Source organism: Lacerta agilis, chromosome 1 (assembly GCF_009819535.1).
Source record: "Lacerta agilis isolate rLacAgi1 chromosome 1, rLacAgi1.pri, whole genome shotgun sequence".
In the NCBI taxonomy this organism is placed as follows: Eukaryota; Metazoa; Chordata; class Lepidosauria; order Squamata; family Lacertidae; genus Lacerta; species Lacerta agilis.
Genome location: NC_046312.1, coordinates 51296927 through 51319779, shown reverse-complemented (window position 1 = coordinate 51319779; position 22853 = coordinate 51296927). Strand labels below are relative to the sequence as shown.

The following is a 22853-nucleotide window of genomic DNA, read 5'->3' as shown; positions in this document are numbered from 1 at the left end:
TACATTGGATTTCAATTCATGCATTAAACTCCTCAGTTCACAGATCTTTAACGTCATGCACTTCATTCATCTTTTTCTATACGCAGCTGCTTACGCATCTCTGCTTATTGTCTATTATGGCTGAACTGTTCTAGTGCACAAAAGTAAGTGCGCTGGGGGGGGGAATTAATGGATTTAGATGCCTTTCTATAATTTCCAATCTCTCCTGACATTCTTCAACTTCAGCCACAAAGCACTAAATTTAAAACCACATTGGTACTGTGGGTAAGATATTCTCTTTTTCTCAGAGCAAATACAGTACAGTGGTACCTCAGGTTAAGTACTTAATTCGTTCTGGAGGTCCGTTCTTAACCTGAAGCGTACTTAACCTGAAGCACCACTTTAGGTAATGGGACCTCCTGCTGCCGCTGCGCCGCCAGAGTACGAGGTACCACTGTACTATGGGGAGATTCTCCTGAAATCAATATGGGTTGGTGGGTTGTGTTAGATTGGTTGTGCTTCAGCAATGAGTCCCGAGTTCCAGTTCCTGTTTGGGAATAAAAATTCTCAGTAGCCTTGAGCAAGTCATGCCCTCATTTTTTAAGTTATTACAATCTTATTGACCTAATACACAAATTGATTGCGCAGTTTAATGTATACTTAGCATGCAGAAAGATGTTTTCAGAGTGATTAATAACAATCCTCAGGGTATCCTTTGAGGAGATCTGCAACCAGCAAAGGCAAAGTAATCAAGACACACATGGTGCTTGTTTTATGGTTTCTGTCCCTTCTCTGACAAAGGGCAGACAGAAAGTTATGTAGCATGGAATGTAGTAGCATGTAGGGCAATAGAACAGTCTTCATTTTTCTCAAAAACCATATAAACCGATGTACATTGAAATGTATAGGTAGGTTGATTGAATCCCAAGTCTAAGAACAGTGGACAGTAATTTATAGGAATGTATTTTAATCACTTGCTGGATAAATGTAACTTAACAATAAATGAACATAATGGAGAGATGAGGTGACTTGCATTTTTAAGGCTTGTTACCTTGGCACATATGAGTTTTACAATGGCTGGTGGTAGATACCGGTACTATGTCAGAAATTCTCAAATCTAGTCATGTTGCATGTTAAATATAACCCTAACCCCATTTGTACAGTACTGAAGAGCCTCCTTAATACTTGTGTATTCATACTTGTCTCATCATTTCACATTTCTGCAGTATAATGTGACATGCAGATAAAGACAATGCAACACTTGGGTACTGAACAAAGAATTGTAACAGTTGTAATACTTGGAGTTGTGCATGGGTATTGGCAGTTGTAATTAACTGGTGAACTCAGTCAAATGCAAAGACTCAGATCTGAAAGTTTTTTTAAAAATCTATTTACTTCCTATGAAAAACTTAAAAAGAATCTATTTAACTTCCTTTTGTTCATTTCTTGCCTTTATGACAAGGAATCTCCAAATTAAATGTTTCCTGGCTTATGCTCTTAATCATCACAACAGATGCAGTAGCAAAAAAACTAATGCTAGTCTAGGCTGCATCATCAATATGCAGATGACACCCAGCTCTACCTCTCTTTTAAATCAGAACCAGTGAAGGCGGTGAAGGTCCTGTGTGAGTGCCTGGAGGCTGTTGGAGGATGGATGGCGGCTAACAGATTGAGGTTGAATCCTGACAAGACAGAAGTACTGTTTTTGGGGGACAGGAGGCGGGCGGGTGTGGGGGACTCCCTGGTCCTGAATGGGGTAACTGTGCCCCTGAAGGACCAGGTGCGCAGCCTGGGAGTCATTTTGGACTCACAGCTGTCCATGGAAGCGCAGGTTAATTCTGTGTCCAGGGCAGCTGTCTACCAGCTCCATCTGGTACGCAGGCTGAGACCCTACCTGCCCGCAGACTGTCTTGTCAGAGTGGTGCATGCTCTGGTTATCTCCCGCTTGGACTACTGCAATGCGCTCTACGTGGGGCTACCTTTGAAGGTGACCCGGAAACTGCAATTAATCCAGAATGCGGCAGCTAGACTGGTGACTGGGAGTGGCCGCCGGGACCACATAACACCGGTCCTGAGAGATCTGCATTGGCTCCCAGTACGTTTCCGAGCACAATTCAAAGTGTTGGTGTTGACCTTTAAAGCCCTAAACGGCCTCGGTCCTGTATACCTGAAGGAGCGTCTCCACCCCCATCATTCAGCCCGGACACTGAGATCCAGCGCCGAGGTCCTTCTGGCGGTTCCCTCACTGCGAGAAGCAAAACTACAGGGAACCAGGCAGAGGGACTTCTCGGTAGTGGCGCCCGCCCTGTGGAACGCCCTCCCGTCAGAAGTCAAGGGAATAAACAACTACCTGACATTCAGAAAACACCTAAAGGCAGCCCTGTTTAGGGAAGTTTTTAATTTGTGACTCTGTATTGTATTTTGATATTTGTTGGAGGCCGCCCAGAGTGGCTGGGGAGACCCGGCCAGATGGGCGGGGTATAAATAATAAATTATTATTATTATAAATTATTATTATTATAACAGAAGTATAATGTCCAGATCAATGGATATAATAGTACTGCTCTATTCTGTCAAACCCCACCTAAAGTACTGTGTTCAGTTCCTGGGAACCACAGTTTAAAAAGATACTGACAAGCTGTAACGTGCAGAGGAGGGCAACCAAGATGATCAAGGGTCTGGAAAACAAGCCATATGAGGAATGGTTGAGGGAGTTGGGTATGTTTAGCCAGGAGAAGAGAAGACTGAGAGGAGATACGATAGCCAAATATATAAAGGGCTATCACATGGAAGATGAAGTAAGCTTGTGTTCTCCTGCTCTGGAGGGTAGGACTCAAACCAATGGCTTCAAGTTCAAAGAAAGGAGATTCCGACCTAAACATCTGTAAGAATTTTCTGACAGTAAGAGCTTTTCAACAGTGGACCAGACTCCCTCGGAAGGTGGTGGACTCTTCTTCCTAGGAGGTTTTTAAGCAGAGGTTGGATGGCCATCTGTCTTGGATGCTTTAGTTGAGATTCCTGCATTGTAGGGGGACTAGATGACCTTTGTGTCCCTTCCAATTCTACAATTCTGTGAACCTCAGAGAAGCTCAGCTGGTTCAAATAAAAGACCAATCTCGTTCAGCATCCTTTACACCCTCTGGCCAGTCAGGTGCCTGTGGAAAGCCTGTAAGCAGGACATGAGGATTACAGCATTGGCCCTCACTTTTTCTCCAGCAACTGGTCGTCAGAAGTATACTGCCTCAAATAATTGAGGTAGTAGTTGTAAATGACCAGTAGCCATGGATACTAGTCTTATTCTCCATGAATATGTTTAAAGCCCTCCAGGTTGGTGGTCATCACCTCATCTTGTGGTGGCAAATTCCACTCCTTAACATTGCTTTCTTACTCTTTCCATAATTGACTCCCTCGGGAGGCTGTGGACTCTCCTTCATTAGAGGTTTTTAAGCAGAGGTTGGATGGTCATCTGCCATGGATGCTCTGGTTGAGATTCTTTCATTGCAGGGGATTGGATTAGATGAGCCTCAGGATCTTTTCCAACTCTACAATTCTAACCCACAGCACTCCAACATGATTGTACATATTCTATCGCTGATCGTTTTGTTTTTTTTAAAAGTGTGCTGCATTTTGAAATGGAATCTTTGTTCAGTGGTTGAGTGCTAAAGACAATGAGTTGGATCCAGAGGAGAAAGAACAGTGAGCTTAAGGGTTCTCTTGCAAAGTGTCTCAAGCCAAGTGTCCCCTTTCATTATATTTCCCAGTGCCCTAACCCACACTATTCTAGACAGTTCCTGAACCTTCAGTGGCTTGCCACAAGATCTGACTACCACATATTATCATGCCTATAATCTATCATATGAAATGCACTGTGGGTGCCAAAGAGAAGGGAGAATATGCAAAATCTGAACATTTGTGGTTGCAATTTGAGTGAGAAATAGGAGGTTTAGAAGCAAACATTTGTCTCATTTTCTGCACCAGATTTTCTGTTCAGTAAACGTATTGTGTTTCTGCTGTCCTATTAACTTGCAGAGTCTGCACGCTTATCTTCTTTGTTCTTGTTAAAATATGAGCTGGCATGTGTTAGACTGCATTAGCGTTCACTTCTAGGGACTTCAGTGCCTTCTAAATTTGGCATTGCTAAGCTGGTGCCCTGTTTGCTTGAATCAATTGGGGTAGCTATTTTTAGCAACAAAGGGGAATTGAAATAGCAATTTTCTTTCCATGCAATAGATCCCAAGAGGAATACTGATGCAAGCTCTCTGTCATTGCATATACTCGCCCCTCCTCAAAAACCCTCAGACAAACGGCAGCTGTCACAGTTTGCGGCAGTATTAATCTTTAATCAATTGAGTGTTTTCTGCATTCAGGTGTTCTGAGGGGGAAACGGGTCATGAGGAGAACCTGTCTGGAATAACTAAGCATTCTGTTTGGTGGGTAATGGCAGGGAATAGGCAGAGCAGCTAAAAATAGTATTTGCTTCAAGTGTTCCTCCAGTCTATTTTTGATACTTGATTTTGATAAGGTTGATTGGGCTTTTACTAAAAATAAGTTTCTTCCAGGCTAGCAACACATGCGCGCGCGCGCACACACACACACACATAGTAAAATGTTTTTAACTAACACAAACTAAAATGCTTTAGTGGGCTGCAGATAATCTTGGAAGAAAGTGTTGGTCAGATGCCAGTGTTTATATATTCTGTTAAATGAGGCATTATTTGATGCCAACCAGGACTTGTCTCTATTCTTTCCAGTTTTTGTTGTGTTGAAGGGCTAGTATGACTTGTTTGCCTTTCACAAGCTTCTTGTAGTGGAAATAGCAGTGGACCCCCCCCCCCTTTACATAATTCACACCTATTCAGTGTTACCATTTTCTGTTACATGCCTTGATTTGGAAGACTGTTTTGTTAACTCCTGCTAAAAGCTGTATTTAATATAGATTCTCTTTAAGTAATATATTGGAATATTACTTGCAGCTACTTATAACTGAGGAGAGAGATGCTTGATTTCCCACATTCGCGACATAAATTTTGGACTATGCATAACTTCAGTTAGTTAAAACCATGACTTCAGATATTTTGTCCTGTGTGTTAGGTCTATGCGGAGTAAAAATCATAGTTGTCTTTTAACGGGGGTTGCAGTGATGTCACTATATACGTTGGATAAGTCACAGGCACTACCAGTGGCAACTGTGTGTATAGGTATATATATACCATTTGAGAATCTAAGCCAGCAAGTGCACAGATGTATGACTGGCAGGAAGGACTAATCAGTGTTTGATCATGGTGGTAGGAAAGGTACCAGCATCTTGCCCTGCATTTTTCTTCACATATTATAAGAGTTCACCCTCTTAATCCCAAAATGAAATGTCACTTAGAATTTTCTGTCTACTTCTCCATCTAAGGAGTAGAAGGCAGGGTGTGGATTCAAATATATAGCTGAAACAGCCTCTCCCTAAATAAAGCAACGCTGATAGTTTTCATGAAAGTGGCTTGCCCAAGACTACTCAGCAGTCTTCATGTTTGAGTGATGACATAGCTGAATTGCTTCTATCAAATACTATCTTATTTATTCTTATATCACTCTCCTTTGTGCTGTTTTCTTCCAGTTCAATACTATAAAAATACTAATTCACAGTAGTCTTGAATCCGAATCCGAAGGAGGCAAGCATTATTTTTCAGATGAAGAAATGCTGAATCGGTATAATGCTTGGATTGAAGGAGCGAATTAGAGGTGTCATTACAACATAACAAGTAAAATTAACGTGTGTTGTAAAGCTTTCATTAATGGTTCATAAGACATACATGCTAAATTGGATTTGAATAAAAAATTCCTAAACTAAGTCAACTTTTCCAGAAAACTTGTATCACTTCTAGAAGTTGAAGGATTTATGGCATTATGATATAAGCTTTGGAAACACACTAACATCTCTGTTCTTCTGCCTTTCATGTTTTATAGTTATCACAGGAGCTACTGATGGAATTGGAAAGGCGTATGCAGAAGAGGTAAGTTGTGATTAATGTAACATATTGTACCTTTGTGCATTTTGACATGCATACAACAAATTGGAGTCTATCCTGTGCTGTATGTATGTCATGTTCTTGTTTTGCCTGAATGATAGGGCAAATTGTTCTTTAACACAGGGACAATGTGGGAAAGTATAACCTGCATGAAAACACTGTTTGTGTAACAGAGCTAACTTAGCATGGCAGTCTAACAATCTGAATGAATTCTGGGATGGGTCTGGTGCATGTTACCGTATCTGTTATTCAGGTCAGATGTGTATTATAGTTCATTATATATAGTGCTGTTCTTCTATAAAAACAAAAGAGGTGCCACAACTCACTATGAACTCCTCCCTCGTTCTCTTATAATGGCAAGGGAGCCCACCTGAGAAGTACCATAACTGAGTTCTGGTGAATTCCGGCTGAAAAAGGCCCTGATTATATATAATGTGCATTACAATTTGCTCTACGAAGACTCCTGCCCTTAAGTTATTGCTTGTTGTCTGGATATCATATGAATATATGATTCCACCCATATTTGCAAGACGAGCATATTGCGTAAAGCAAAAGAAAAAAAGAACTTTGATCCTTAAAACATGACCCATTAACAGTTTGACATCCTTTCCAATGTCTTCATTTGTACTAGGCAGTGTCTGCTTACACATAGTACTTTGGATTCAGTGTTAAGGTTTGGCAGCCAAGTCAGGTAATATTTCTACATTTGGATACCTAAAGCCTCATCTGAAGATTAATGCCTGTATTTACACTAGGAGTGGAGAATTCCTGGCTTACTGGTCACATTTGACCAAGCACTGGTCCCAGTTTGGCTCCCAAGTCCGATCTGATACATGGTGTCAGATGTGGGGCAGGTAGAGATGCAGAAGGATCTGCTGCACCAGTAAATTCCCTGTGGAACTCATGTTGGAGTTCCCTAATCCCAGCAGAAAGTAGGCTTGAAGTCATTATCCATCAGCTGATAGGTAGTAATTTCAAGCCTGCTGATCAGCAGCAATTCAAAGCACTAAGGAGGGTTCTTTGTAAAAAGTTCTAACAATCATCACCTGATGTCAGGTGGGTTGGTAGATGGGTGACCCTTCCAACCTCACCAGTTTGGTCCTTGGGAGATAGGTGAGATAAGGATTTGCTCCATTGGCCAGTTCAGGTTCCCTATCCTGTCTCACACATTCACAAGTGATCTGGTTAGATCAGTGGATTGGTGTCTTAGAAGAGATCTAGCTCAATGTCCATCCTAATTATGAATCTTCGCTCAGTTACCATAGATTATTAATTTCCTACTCTTTATGTCAAATTTATATTTGTAATTCCTTTTTTTCTATTATTTGTTAACCTAATTTGAGCCAAATATTTCCTCCTGATGGAGAGGAGATATCTTTAGATCTAATTCTGTAATTGAATTTCCTGTATAAATAGTGGTGTTGATCAGTAAAATGCTACCATAGAGTTGTAACTGGCACTCTTAGACTTTTGCCCTTATTTTTTCAGTTAGCAAGGCGTGGAATGAAGGTGGTTCTTATAAGCAGATCTCAGGAAAAATTGGATCAGGTTGCCAAGGAAATAAGTAAGTAGATTTCTGGTCTTTACTCAACTAGATTATTGAGAGCTAGAACAAGGGATGATGGGATTCGAGCAGTGAGCCTCATCAGCAGAAGCCCTATGCACAGCTTCCCTGCCTTTCATCTGCCCCTCCAGATGTTGCTGAACTCAACTATTATGGCCAATGGGATTATGAGAGTTGAAGGTTAAGCAACATCTGAAAGCTAGGAGGTTAATCAGCATTTACATAGGGCGGATCCAGTAGACATCGTGCAAGCACCAGCTTCTAAAAAGCCTTTTCACAGGTCAGGTTCTCTTATGAAGTAAAAACTGGTTAAAGAGCAGAGGAAGCAGAGAGTAGATATAAATTGACAGTCCTCTCAGTGGAGTTATATAATGCATGGTTGGCAGTTCTGATAACCACACCTCAAAAATTATATTGTGGAGCTGGAAAAAATGTAGAAAGGGGCAACAAAAGGGGGCTGGAGCAATTCCCCTTCAACATTTTAATTGAAAGGAAGAGAGCACATGATAGAGGTGCATAAGACTCATTGAAAATACAGATTTGCATTTAAAGCTGCCCATTTGTGCATAGGCTTTAGAACCAGTAGAAGGTCCTATTGGAAAATTTAAGGATTGAACAGTATTGAACCTGTATATATTTTTCATCAGTTTTTACATGTACATGTCACAAGTGCTCTGCTTTTGTTCCTTGTCCATAAATAAGCTAAAACCTAAAAGCACAGTGAAAATACCATGTAATCATCATTGTAAGTAGCTGAGAATGAATATAAGTTACAGTCTCCCCTAGAATGTAGTTGGCAGGAGACCAGTGCCAGAAATATGGTGGTAGAAAATATTAGCTAGTTTATGGCAGGTTAAATTTATTTCCAAAATTATATTCAGAACATACTTGACACACCACCAGGAAACACTTTTACTCTGCAGGAATAATCAGTTTGCCAGCTTTAATAAAACAGCAGTTAAATAAAGGTTAAATAGCAGTGTTAAAACGATCAAATACTCAAATCACGCGTACTGTTATATATACTATGATCAACACATTTTCTAGAACTACCAAGAACCTGGGTGCTTCAAATCCCCCCTCCCCAATTTGTAACCATTCTAATTTTTTTAAAAAAATACCCAAGCAGTGTACAAAATACAATAGAAAATACAAACCATAAAACAAAGTTAAAAACATAAATTGACAAGAATTAAAAGCTTCTAAAATAGAATAAACTAATTAGCATGTTGTTGAGTTTGGAAGTAATTGTTGATTTCTTTGTAAAAACAAAGAAACAAAAACCATATTGGAAGATAGCGTTCCCAGCACCTGGCATTCAGAGGCATACTACCTCCGACAGTAGGAGGAGAACATAGCCAATCTGGCTACTAGCCATTGATAGCCTTATCCTCCATGAATTTGTCTACTTTCTTTTTAACCATCCAAGTTGGTGATCATCATTATTTCTTGTGAGAGTGAATTCCAGAATTTAACTATGTGTTGTGTGAATAACAGCTTTCTTTTGTCTGTTTTGAATCTTCCAGTATTTGTTTTCTTTGGATGTCCAGAAATTCTTACATCTTATCCTACAACTATTCAGGGAAGACTGGCTTGAATTCTCTGTGATAATGTATTATGTGTATAATATATATTTATAATAGTAAGTGGGAGAGCCATGCTTGATAATTCTAGGCAGAAGGTGAAAAGGGATGCATTCACATCAAATTCATATCATGAAAGCCTTTTGAAATAGAGTGGGGAAAGTTGTCGAAGAGCTTAACTATTGTTGTACTGTGTATTTTGGGTCTATCGACTGCACTCAAGCTGTGTGTGTGTGTGTGTGTGTGTGTGTGTGTGTGTGTGTGTGTGTGTGTTTCAAATATATAAGCATTAATATCTATGAGCTGGCCAACCTTTAAAAAACCCCAGAATTAAGTTAGAGTTTTACAATTCTGGAATACTATAAACAGGTTTGGGTATGGAGAACTCTGTTTTACAAGCAGCAATGTCTACATTTATGAAAGATCTGGAATCATCATTGTGGGCTATTGATGCCAGAAAGCTTTGTAGCCACCCTTTTTCCTCTGCTGTGTAATAATTCCATGGTAAGAGGTGGTGGCTGAAATAGAGATAGGCCCCTGCTGGCAGATTTTTTTAAACAAAATAATTCTACTCTGAGTAGATTAGTATTTTATTTCATGTCAAAATTGTAGTAATTTGGGTTCAGGAAGAAATTTCTGTCATGTTTGCGAGTGATAGAATAGAAGTAGGAGATGTCTTGTAGTTAGTGCTTTTCCTAAATTGTGTGAACCATCAAGAAGAAGAAGGAAGAGTTTGGATTTGATATCCCGCTTTATCACTACCTGAAGGAGTCTCAAAGCGGCTAACATTCTCCTTTCCCTTCCTCCCCCACAACAAACACTCTGTGAGGTGAGTGGGGCTGAGAGACTTCAAAAGGAGTGTGACTAGCCCAAGGTCACCCAGCAGCTGCATGTGGAGGAGCGGAGACACGAACCCGGTTCCCCAGATTATGAGTCTACCGCTCTTTACCACTACACCACACTGGCAATATCTTGTATGCAATATCTTGAAAAATATTGATACATACCCCACATCTTGTTTAAGTTAACAACAGTAAAAAGGTAAAGAGACCCCTGACCATTAGGTCCAGTCGTGTCTGACTCTGGGGTTGCGGCGCTCATCTCGCATTACTGGCCGAGAGAGCCGGCGTACAGCTTCCGGGTCATGTGGCCAGCATGACAAAGCCACTTCTGGTGAACCAGAGCAGCGCACGGAAACACCATTTACCTTTCCGCCTGAGCGGTCCCTATTTATCTACTTGCACTTTGACGTGCTTTCGAACTGCTGGGTGGGCAGGAGCTGGGACTGAGCAACGGGAGCTCGCCCCGTCGCGGGGATTCGAACCGCCGACCTTTTGATCGGCAAGCCCTAATCTCAGTGGTTTAACCCACAGCGCCACCCGCGTCCCGGTCTTAACAACAGTAGAAAGCAATAAAACAATGAAATCAAGCAACAAAAGAGATTGGAGATGAAGATCAGAACAGAATCAGACAAAACTACCAGAACCAGAGAACAATAAAATCAACAAACTCAAAGACAGTGTTGAATATTACAAAACAACATTAGTATAATTATAATTGTGGTAAGAAATATGTTTAATGTGGTATTACATAAAAGAGTTCACCATGTTTACTAAAGGGAACTTAGTTTGCATTGGGTCTGTCATTGTTGTAGTAAATATATCCCCTAAGCTCTATTTTGACAGTCTTATTACCGTAAGTGCTAGTAAATAGGTGCACTTTTATTCATACCATAGTTTGAATTTTTATTATAAAAAGAGCTTGTCTAGCTACTAATTGACATTTTCAACAACTGTTGCTATAAGTAATGATGATTTTAAAATGCAATGTTCAAATAAAGTATCCAGGTTTAAAACTGAGTTTAGCAATCCACTAGATTGTATATATGGTGCAATCTGTGCAGGAACCTCTGGGCAGGTGTTTGCCTTTCAACAAGGCTAAAAATAGCTTTCATTACCATAAGCATGAGGAACACACTCAGACATGAGCAGCATCACGATAACCTTGTTGCAGAACTTGGAAATGAACACAGTATTTTTCTTTCCATTGCCAAATCATCCAAACTGGTGTAAACTACTTGAATGAAATTAATTTCCTCACCTTTCAAAATCAAGGTTTTTGTCATGTTTTCAGTGGATTGAAGGGAGGGCAATTCCTTCTCTCTGCTTACCCCATTCCATGTCTGTAGAACTGAAGCAGTTGTATCCTGTCAGGTATGATAAAACACAGCATAATACATATGTGGTGCTATTGAGTTTTTAAAGAGTTGCTAGTCTAGGAGTATATTTGGTTATACTTGGTGTTACTGAAGATACTTGGCACCACATGATTGGCAGAACACAACTTCCTACTCCCTAATTTACAAGAGTGATTGTAGTGGGTGAAAGGATTTTGTAACATCTACAGATGGGATTAACAATGCTGCAGTATTCAGCAAGTAAAAAAACAAAAACATTGGCATTCCATTTTAATATAACATGGAACACAGCTTCCCACTTTTCAACTTGCAGAATACAATGCCTGATATAATGGAAGATGTGCTTTTCTATGGTATACAGCTACAACCAATTTGCATGGGGGTTATATTCCCGATTCCTTCTCATGGTTAATTTGAATTTTCTATTTAGGTTATAGGATTCTGTTGGTTCTGCCTGTTTAGTATGAGAAAAATGAAGACTCCCTTTAAGGAGGGCTGTTGTGGAGTGGGTGTTGGATTGGACAGAGGCATACCTACGCTTAGGCTTCTCAACTTTCCACTGGCTCTTGCCCACAGAGTGACACCTGTGTCACTCGACTAGTGTGGAGCTCCCTGCTCCAGCTACTGAGTGGGTGGTGCTGTGGTCTAAACCACTGAGCCTCTTGGGCTTGCTGATAGGAAGGTCAGCAGTTCAAATCCCCATGATGGGGTGAGCTCCCGTTGCTCTGTCCCAGCTTCTGCCAACCTAGCAGTTCAAAAGCACACCAGTGCAAATAGATAAATAGGAATATGTTAAATCCTGAGCAGGCCCCATGTCCATTGTGTAGCTCCTTTGGGCTGATCATCCCTGTAAATGATATGAAATATTTGTTTCTCTCACTCAACTTGGCAACTTTCCTCATTGCAGTACATGTGGTTTTTTTTTAACCAAGCTATTGCTAAATTGTGCATTCATGGCAGAAAATGCTATGTAGCAGTGCATATTAATGTTACTCTTTTTCTAAATCCTGGATTATTTCTAAATCTTGGATTATTACTTTTGCTAGCAGTAAAAACCTCAAGTACTTCATAACAAAGAAAGGAGAATGGGTAGTGCCCATTGATATATTTATCTGCAAATACGCTGACCGCAAGATTTCAAACATGAATGTGTAGTGATACAGCAGATGTTGCTAAAAATAGCAAGCCTCCACCTCCCTTCACAGAGATGTTGAACTTGATTTTCTTCTGACGTGATCACAAGACCACTGCTGCAGTGGGGACTTAATGCTATTTACGTCGTTATTTTGCATAGCAGCATATCCCTCGGGATTTATAAACAATGCAGCTGTTCTGAAAGATGAAGTAGGAAGCAAACAGTTGCATCTGCCATTAGGGATATTAGGAGGGGGAGGGGGAAGCAAGCAACTGAATACAATTAGGTTCACAAGTCTGCATGAATGCATAAGCAATTGTTTTTCTCGGTTGGGAGAAACTTAGGAATGACTTTGTCCTTTAAACTCACAACTATTTTTTATGAATTACTTGAAGTATTTTGCCTTACCAGTGTCTGTTAAAACAATCACTTAGAATGAAGTTATGTTTAGGGTTATTGCATCTTTTTGATTTTATAATACTATGAATTCCATTCAACAGTTAGCATAACTGATCTGCCACTGCCCCCATGCGCCTCTAAAAGCCCTCTTTGGAGTTGAGTAGTGAGGTAAATTGGAGGGGGGAAGACCATGGAAGCACTGAAGGCAAGAACAGTGAGTTTGTTGGGTGAGAGAGTGGACAAGAAGAGTGCATAGTGGTTAAAGGGGTGTTGCATGGTCTGTACAATGAGATAAGTGGGTTATTTTATCAGCAAAGGTCTGGATGAAGGTGAAAAGACTGAAGTGAAAATGATAGAGAAAAAGCTTGCGGTCAAATTGGATGATTTCTAGAGCATGCATCATTTGACAAAGGCCACATGCTGACAACTTAGTAAGTCATAAACCAGGGCTTACCATAAAAGAGCAACTTGTTAGTGCACACTGCTGAATTGCTCCGGCTGCACTTTCCCCCAGTATCTATGGGAGCAATAAACTACAATCCTTTGTTAAAAAAGAACTAGCACTCGAAACTTTTCAAAGGAACCATGATCTAGTGTGCTCTGGGCCACAAATATTTATACTGCAGGAAACTAGTATGTTTGCAACAAAAACATGAGGTGTGTAACACCTGAAAAACTAAAATACATACCCTACTGTTGTATGAAGGTAATGCCATAGTTTCTTCAATGCCTGAGAATGTTTCAGTGAGGAATAACTTAGCTTGCCTGAATAGAGGAAACAAAGGATGTGTGTGTCAGCAATAAAACAATGGTGGTATCAGAGAATATGGAGGATATAGAGTGAGAGGAATACTTAGAAGAAAACAAGTTCAGTGATGGATTATTTTGTGTTTGAGGCAATAGTGAGCCATCCATCTGTCCATGAAGAAGGGTTGAATGGGGGAAAGTATGGGATAGAAGCAGAACTTGGTGTCCTATGTATTAGTGGTACTGAAAGTCAAGGAATTTGCTAAAGTCTTTCAGTGGCAGCCTATAAAGAAAGAATGCCACAGAAATCACAGAAGCATTGTCTTTTGTTTCTGCAACTGAGGCAGGGAGGAAAGTAGATAAAGCATTTTTCTTGGGTAGACGATGGATAAATGAATGAATAGTGACACAGGGAGGAAGAGAACCCACTAAGCACAGTTTCTCAGTGGCCCAAACCATAAAGGAGAAGTTTAGATTTTTGTCCCTTCAATTTCAGAATTGATTCAGACTGTTCAGTTGAGACCCAAGAAAACAAGGCAAGAATTACATTCTACTTATAAGATTGTGGACAGCTGTCTCAATTTTGTACCTTTTGTTCAGTCTACAAAATGGAGAGATTCATTTATCTCACAGGGTGGTTAAACATAATTTGACTATAGGCTGACAAGTCTGTTTGGTTTTAAGTCTCTTTGGGTTGCCTTGGACAAGATAAAGTCACTAACAAATTTAATTAATTAATAAGTTGTAAAAGCAGGAATAGAGAACCCTAGGTGCTCAACCTTATTTCATGTGGGTGTGAGGAGCCAGAGAAACTGAGCAGGTGGAGGAAAGAGTGATAGGAAAAGGAGGAAGCCCTTAGTTCAGACTTGGGTCTTTCCCATTTATGACTTTGACTCAGCCTATCGCCAGCATGCAGCTCCTGACAGATTACTTCCAAGGGATTGTGGCCCTTAACATATTTTTTTTTAATCCACCCCATGCATAAAGCTTTTCTATGTGATATGTCTTAGCTCCGCATAAGACTGCAGTTGTATGGAAGATTTGGCATACAATGCAGTTTGTCCCCCAAATAAGGTTGCACCATCTTGCAAGCAGTTTCTTTAATCAACACTTAACATTTTTGATCCATCACAAGCTGAAAATACTGCAATAAGGTACAGCTTTCTCTCCTTACATACACTTAAGTCCCTCAGAATGCTTAAACCATGTTGTTTGGAAGAGCTTTGGATTATGTGAACATACTTAAGAGTGACATACTCATCCCTGTCACTAACAAACACTAGGAAACTACTTTCAGTGTCCCAAGCAGCTGAATATTTTGCTCCCATTGCACAGTGATTTTAACACAAAGGACAAATCTATGCAGTATATTATTCCTTCACAAGGATGCTTATGTTGGAACTTGGTTTGGTCCAGTGTGTCAGATGGATCATTTAAAATTGGTCTTAATGGCAAAAGACTGGTAGTTTCATTCTGGTAAGAACAACTTTAAATGCATGCCATGTGTTGATGATGTTTATTTGACCCATTAGGACTTAACAGAAGAGGTTTGCATTGGAATTTTAACGTTTTCCATGTTTGCTGTAAAATAATCCATGTTTATTTGTGTGTGTGCTTTATTTCAGGAGAGCGGTTTAAGGTGGAAACGAAAACCATTCCTGCTGATTTTGAAGATCGTGAATCTATTTACAAAAACATAAAAGCAGGCCTGGAAGGTCTTGAGATTGGTGTGCTAGGTTTGTATCTTATTCTTATTTCCATGTTATTTGCTATGTTCTTGGAATCTTTGCTCCCAAGGAAAGTACCGTAGATAAAATTACTCAGTTCATAGCAACAAGTCCTTTTGGAATAAACTTTGAAGCCTCTGTGCTTCATAAAATGGTTGTTTAGAAGTGGAAGAATTTGCACTGTTATCAAGAGTAGCTTATCCTACGAAAAAGGTCACCTCCTCTCTTATGTCCTTCATGCTTCAGACATCTGTCTAGGTACCTTTGTAGTAGTTTTCTTGTATTTTCCAGCATGGAGAAGTTCAAGTATTGAGGCTAAAGCAGCTTCAAAGCTTAACCTCTTCCATTTTACCCCTGCCTTCTACTGCATGTGTGATTGCTTAAATATGGCTAATAATATAGAGTCTAGGCCCCAGACATTTTTTCACCTCCTCAGTCAGAGATTACTATTCTTGTTTAGTGGATTAGATGGTTCCTTTAGGATTGGAGGACTTTAATAGAAGTCTTTCTTATTCTTCAGGCTCCTGCTTGTCTTGCACTCTTTATTCTGAGCCATATTAAGGAAATCTCTTCAAATGCATTTGAAATCCAGTAATGTGTTGCATCTCCTTTCTGACTAGAGTATATCATAGAATTGTAGAACTGGAAAGGGACGCTGAGGATCATCTAGTCTAACCTCCTGCAGTGCAGGAATCCCATATGGGGATCGAACCTGTGACCTTGGTATTATCAGCACCACGCTCTAAAATCAACTGAGTTATCCAGTGGTTGTATGAGTGGTAGAATATATGTAAATCTGCATCCACGTATTCACTCAGTGTTATAGGTTAGATTTCTGCTTGTGGAAATGAAGCATTTTGCAGGGTATGATCAAATATAGGTGATCCCAGATTCATAAGTTATTAATTTGTTGCATTGGAGGCTGAAACTGCAGAAATGATATTACTGAGGGACAGCAAACTAGTTTATATTGTTCACCAACTGGAGGAAAGACTGGGAAAAAATAAGTTGGTACTCCTCTTCCCTTGGGCATTGATTGCTCTGTTTCTGCCACCACAAGTTCCCTGAAGTGAGAAGTGCCCTGCTTACATTGGCTGAAATCAATTTCCATATCTCCCATTCATCTGTTTTGCTGACATTTGGATAGTTAAATAGTTCATCGTAATATGTTGGAAAGTTGCTACGCCCATAGTGACTGGAGTTCTAGACTTGGACTGCTTCCAAGTCAGTTCTTCTCAGCCCAGCCTATGTTATAGTGACATTAAAATGGGATAATGCCATGCATGTTGCTCTGAGATCATTAAAGATTAACTTGCCCACCTACAGTGTGAGAACATGCCAGGGGCAAATGGCAACTGTTTGGGGGATACTTTCAATTCAGTAGGATTATCAGCTTAAACCAGGACTCACCAAGTACAGGATCTCCTCTTTGAGGATGTGCATTCATAAGACTCCCTTTGGAGCGACTCAGTGTATTTATACCATGCAACTTTCTCCTACAATGCCCAAATTGGTCCCTCACTTGACTGCATGGCAGATGGAAGCCATAGCATACCAGTACAGATTTCAGTTGCTCCACACAAAGTTAAGTGCAATGCCACATGAAGTGGTCCTATACCATACTGTTAGACAGTATATGCATACTGACGTGTGAATTTAGGAATAAAGGACCAGTAAACAAAGCAAGAGAAGCTCATACTAGCAGTTAAAATTAATTTAGATATTCCCAGTTCTCTCTGCACTTTGGGAGATGATGGGAGGTTTTCCCTGATATATTGGAGTGTCTACATTAGTGTAAGCAATGAGTCTGATAATAAAACTTAGGGGACACTATATTGTTCCATTGAAAAATTAGATTTAAACAATGCTCAGTAAATTTCATATGCTACAAATTGGGGGTGGAAGGAAGGGTACAATTTCACAGATATGAAGGGTATGAAAACAGCTTTATGGAATGCTTTCATTTGTTGAATCTGTGTATAATGTACCTTGAAATCGCACAGGAGCAAGCAAACCTATTCAGAAAGCCAGTAATTGTTGCTGAAAAAATAGAATGCTTAATGTAATAAGAACACCATTAATGAGGTTTCTCTTGCATTACTCTTTCACTCTACCTCTTCATCTATCTCCCAAAATTCTTTATGATCTGTTTTCAAAGAGCTAGTGTAGTGTGTTGGTTTATACTGCCATCTAACGTACTGATTATGATCTGATTTGGGACTGATGTAAGAATACTGTCCCTTTGCAGGTACTTTCTTTCCAAAATGACTCACTGTGTCATAAATACCTACTCTTCTGCAGACATTTCTAATAAACAGAATCACAGTGGATGCTGTGATACAGTTTATGATCAGAAACTTGGAATGTTAATTGCTGATAATGAAATAAACTATTGCTCAGTATCCTTGCAAGTGTCAAGTGGAAAGTTTATTGGCATTGGACATAATGCACACAAAAAGTCAAAACAAAGAAAGATATTCTGTGAATAAATTTTTGCAAAATGGAGGGGGGAAAGTAGAGATCAACTCTGTTAGCAGCCCATTATTATTAATATTTAAATCTCTTACCCTCCATCATAAAAACATTTTTTAAAAAATTGCACTCACAGGCATAGGGTGGGTGCTGAAAATATTTATCTTGGTTTTTTTTAACAAGAATTTATTGGTTTTCCACATCAAAACAAATACAAATACAATAGAAAAACAACAACAACAACAAATACAACAAGAAAAACAGAAATAAAAGAAAATACATACCTACACCGGAACACCAACACTCCATACATTTAATTAAAATCTTATTTCAAATCTAATTAGGGGGACTTCCCCCGTTCTCTCCTTTGCTTCCAATTCTAATTTACTTTAGTAACTTTCTATTTCAACAATTCATTCACCTAAATTCATAATCTTCATCTCTAAAATTTAAGTCATTTAACATCAAGATATCAAAATACAACTTCTTAATATGAATCTTAACTTCTTATAACCTTATCTATCTCTTATTCCACTAAAACTGCTGCTGGTATTTCTAATTCAAACCTTATATAATAAACCATCCTTCTTTAAAAACAGTCCAAGTATCTCTTCTCTAATCCAAATCAAATTTTTTAACACTCTGACTTCGGGGTACCATGATAAGCCTTCCTGATTACACATCTAAATTTTTTCACCCTACCCCTCTTCTTACCATTTTTTTCTCCCCACCTCGGAATCACCCACCAGACTTCCCTCCACCCCTTTCCAAAACCATTGTCCAGAATGTCCTCTTTTTCCTTGTATCTAAAGGCCAAAGCCTTGTCCAGAAGCATCCTTGCAAAGCTCTTCAGGAAATATAATACGTCACCATCCGGCATCTCCATTTCAAACTTCCAATCAACTTTTAATTGTAATTCCCAAGATTGTTGTTCCTTCATTTCTGGGCTCCCACCCCAGAAATCGGATATAATATGTCTAAATTCAACCCTGGGCCTCTCACACCCACAGGGTTTTTCTTCTTCTTGGAGTTGCGTAGTCACTGTGTCTTGTTCTCCAAATATTTCCTCAAGTTCCCCAGCAAGGTTCTCCTCAAGTTCATTAGCAAAGTTCTCAGAAACCTTACCAATTCCGAAAAACTTTTCGTCGACATTCTGATTCAGCAGTTCTAATTTCTGGTTTAAAAGTTCTAGTTTCAAAAGAATTATCCTTTGTCCTTGGGTCATTCCCGGATCTAAAGTCATTTTAAAAGCGAAACCAAAAATGGCAGAAGCAGGCAGGAAATAACAAAGTTCAGTACTTTTCCATCTTTAAGCCTCAAGTTTCAGCCGCCATTTCCCCCTAATCAGGGTGCGAAAATTATATTCCACCAACTTTGAGAAGAAATGCTTTAAAATTCTCAATCCTCCCCTAGCAGGGGTTTTAACAGATCATACTTGTCAGAGAAACTCCAATAGAAACATTGTATCAGCCAAATGCAGCAACAGCCAGATACATTGTTACTTTCTTCCAATTCGGCAGGGAGAGGAACGGGCTTCCTTTTGACATTCCTCCCCAAAAGCCAATTAAATTTTTTTTTTAAGGCCAATTAAACTCCGTACTTACAGCTTACGGGGTTCTTCTTTTGCTTCAATTTAGGTAAGAACGATACGCTCATCGCCGGCGGCAGCCGCCACTTAGCTTCCCCGGCTGGGGCAAAACCTCCACAGCCCCGCGCAGTTGCCCTTTCACTCCTGCGCCCCTTTTACAAGGGGAACGGAGAAAGGGTCAGCGCAATGGGGCCAGCTGGAGAGCCCACGCCGCAGGACGCTCGACCCGCGGCTTAACGGAGCCCGCTGCGCGGTAGCGGAGCTCCTAGCCCCCGGGGAAGCCAGGGTCGTCTCGCTGCCGAGACAACCCTCGACCGCCGGCAATGGCGCCCTCGCCGGAAGCCCTGAAAATATTTATCTTGAGTGCCAAAGGTGCATCTTCAGCATTCAGTGGGAACTATATAATAACTATAAAATAGATGCATCTCTGTGGGGAATTCCACAACTTAGTAGTTACACAGAATTCCCTCTCCCAAGCCACCGCCATCCTGAACCTCTGAGGGCACTGAAATTACCAAGAAGGGCCCCTTTTATGCTCAACATTCAAGAGGGAAGGAGGTAGTCTTCAAGAGGGAAGGAGGTAGTTTAGGGGTTTTGAACACTAAAATGAGCACCTTGAAATGTGCTCCAAAATGACAGGTAGTCAATGCAGCTGATCTAAAATAGGGATTATATGAGTTCTAAATTGAACCCCAGCTGTTGCATTTTGGAACAGTTGAAGTTTCTGAGTCCTCTTTAGCGTCTGTCTTACCAGGATTCAAACACATTTTATTGGCCCTTATCCAGTCCATCACTGCATCTAGACACCAATTCAGAGCTTTCACAGCCTCTCCTGATTCAGATGTTATGGAGAAGTATGTCATCAGCATACTGGAGTTGCCTTTAACAGAATAAGTTATGTTGCCTTTCTTTTGCCGTTGGTCAATGATCTTCTGTGTCCACATTGTTGATATTGTAAGAAACTCAGATGAATTTATAATCTGAATTAGCAATAGTTTTCCCACCAGGAGCTGAGAGTCTAGGTATCAAGTGAATTCAGATTATTTAAAAGCTGAATATAGTGATGTACACATTTAATTTCAGAATGTAACGGATGGGTGGGATATAAATAAATTATTATTATTATTATTATTATTATTATATGAACTTAACCCTTCTATTTCTCCCCCCCCCCCAGTAAATAATGTGGGTATTTCATATACTTATCCTGAATTCTTCCTTGAGATTCCAGACCTAGATAAAGTAAGTATTGTCTTCTACTCTTGTCCCTATTTTAAAATTTTAAGATAGACTTGTAAAAAAATAAGCACAACTTTGGATGTATTTCTATAAACATGGTAAAAATAAGGTAGAATGTGGTAGCGAAAAGAACAAAGAGTTTTCTATGCAGTCTCATAAATAATTGAATAGTAAAATTGAGGTTCACAGTGGTCATGTAATCCAAATTCAAGGATTTAGGTTGTCACAACCCAGTCCCATCCCCTAAATACTGATAAGATGGCTTTAAGTTAAACTTAATTTTGCATATCTGTTTCTTAAGGTGGTTAGGCAGGTTTCCTCTCAATTTTATTAAGGTATTTATTTTGACACAGAAGAATCCAGGTTCTATATTTGTTGAATAATGTTATGGGAAAAACAGCTTCCTTGGTGGCCAAATTTCTTTTTCTAGCTCTTAAGTGCCGTAAGACTAAAATTGATTGCATTGACATGAGTTTATCTGTATAACTTCATGTTAGTGCTGGCTATGTTTTATTCTAAAGTTCCTTTAGATATTTTAATTTTGTATGGATAAATGTATTTTTTTCTGACTGACGGTTAAATAAAGAATGATGATGATACAGAAGAATCAACAGTTGAGGCTACCATGCTAGTCACTAAGACCAAGAATTGACCCATTTTGTGTTTTGCAACTACTTCATGTTTAAATTATCTTGATTGTTTTAACTGCTCATAAAATTTGGAATATGTGAGCAATATAGTGCTGAATGGTTTATACTGCACTGTGCTATCATGTTGATAAAACCTATTTCCACCCACTTGGGTTTTCCTTGGCTTGGTTTGACTATATTGACTATATATATATATATATTGGTTTGGCAATAAGCCAAAATGTTTTCTCAAAACCTGAGAAAATACAGGCTTATTTCTAGCCACTCAGAGGTAAATCAGAGTTTGCTGAGATTTGTATTATCAGCCAAGAAATTATGAAGCTAAGAAGCATCTCTGTCCCAATCTCTTGTCCAATTCACTTCCTTATCACATGAAACAGTGTAAGTTATTCAATAGCATTTATTACCAGAGCAAAGGTACTTTTTCTGCATACCTGTGAAGTGTTCTGTGTTGAGTATAGCTGATTTGATAGTGGGAAACTTTTGTGTTATTTTTAAAATTTAACAACTGCTTCCTTACCTGACTTAAGAAAATACATATATAAGCATGTCATACATCTCAATTGCTGCAGTTTTTGTTTAAATCAGGAATTTATGGTATCCTGCTATAGTGCTGTATTTCATTGGGTTTTTTTCTTATAGACAATTGACAGGCTGGTGAATATTAATATCTTATCTGTGTGCAAGGTAAGTGCCAACTTATGTAGATTTGTGGGGAGAGGATATGGCACCTTTTTCTATTTGTCAGTATCAAGTAATTCAGTTGTTTGTCATAAATATCATATTCATCCATGCAGTCTGCCTATTGTAGGTGCAGTTTCACACTACTGTTTTGTCAAGTTGTTACAATAGCTTCCACATAAGCCTGTTTTCTTTAGTAGCCTCTGGAAGTGACTCTGCAGCTGATAATAACACAACTTTCTCTCTCAGAATGCTCTGGGACACTATAGGGAGACATCAGTGGTGGCTGTAAGCAATGGTACACTCAGAGTGTTAATGCTGCCTGCCCATCAGAGGGAATCCACCAGAGAGCATTTTGCTCTGGTCCAAAACTATTCTTTTGTTACCCACAGTGCTCATTTTAAAAGAATATTGGAGTTCTGAAAATTAGTTATAATTTCTAAAGCACTCTTCCTGGCATCTCTCCCCACCCCCAATAGAATATAACGTTGGGGAAGGAGCCCCACTGAGTCACATAAGCACATCACACCAGTGCCAATGCTCACATCTACTGACTGTTCTTTTATTCAAACAGCTTCAAGCATGTGGCCCTTCTGAGATTTTTCAGGTGGACACTGCATGTGAAGTGGTCATAAGCTCTTGATTGCCCTTGCAGACAATCACTATGATTACATGGTTTGTCCCATTACCACATGAAAATGCTTAACTGAAAGACTGTAAGTGATGGTTAATAAAAGTAGGAAATACCTTTATATTTGTCATATTTAGCTTGGATTTAACTCTCCAAGGTCCCCTGTTTCTGTTATGTTTGCATGGTTATCCTTTCCCCCATCTCCAAATACAAGGATATAGAGATGACAGCTTTTTTAAAAAAG

General features: G+C 39.5%; 1 protein-coding gene across 1 annotated transcript in view; it reads left to right on the top strand.

Annotated features, from left to right (window-relative positions):
* The window catches only part of HSD17B12 (hydroxysteroid 17-beta dehydrogenase 12), a 52170-nt gene that overhangs the window by 13491 nt on the left and 15826 nt on the right, over positions 1-22853 (top strand). The window contains exons 2-6 of the mRNA XM_033149534.1: positions 5935-5981; positions 7485-7560; positions 15247-15357; positions 20586-20650; positions 21940-21984. Coding sequence (XP_033005425.1) covers positions 5935-5981; positions 7485-7560; positions 15247-15357; positions 20586-20650; positions 21940-21984 — 344 coding nt within the window. The remainder of the gene's footprint in view (positions 1-5934; positions 5982-7484; positions 7561-15246; positions 15358-20585; positions 20651-21939; positions 21985-22853) is intronic.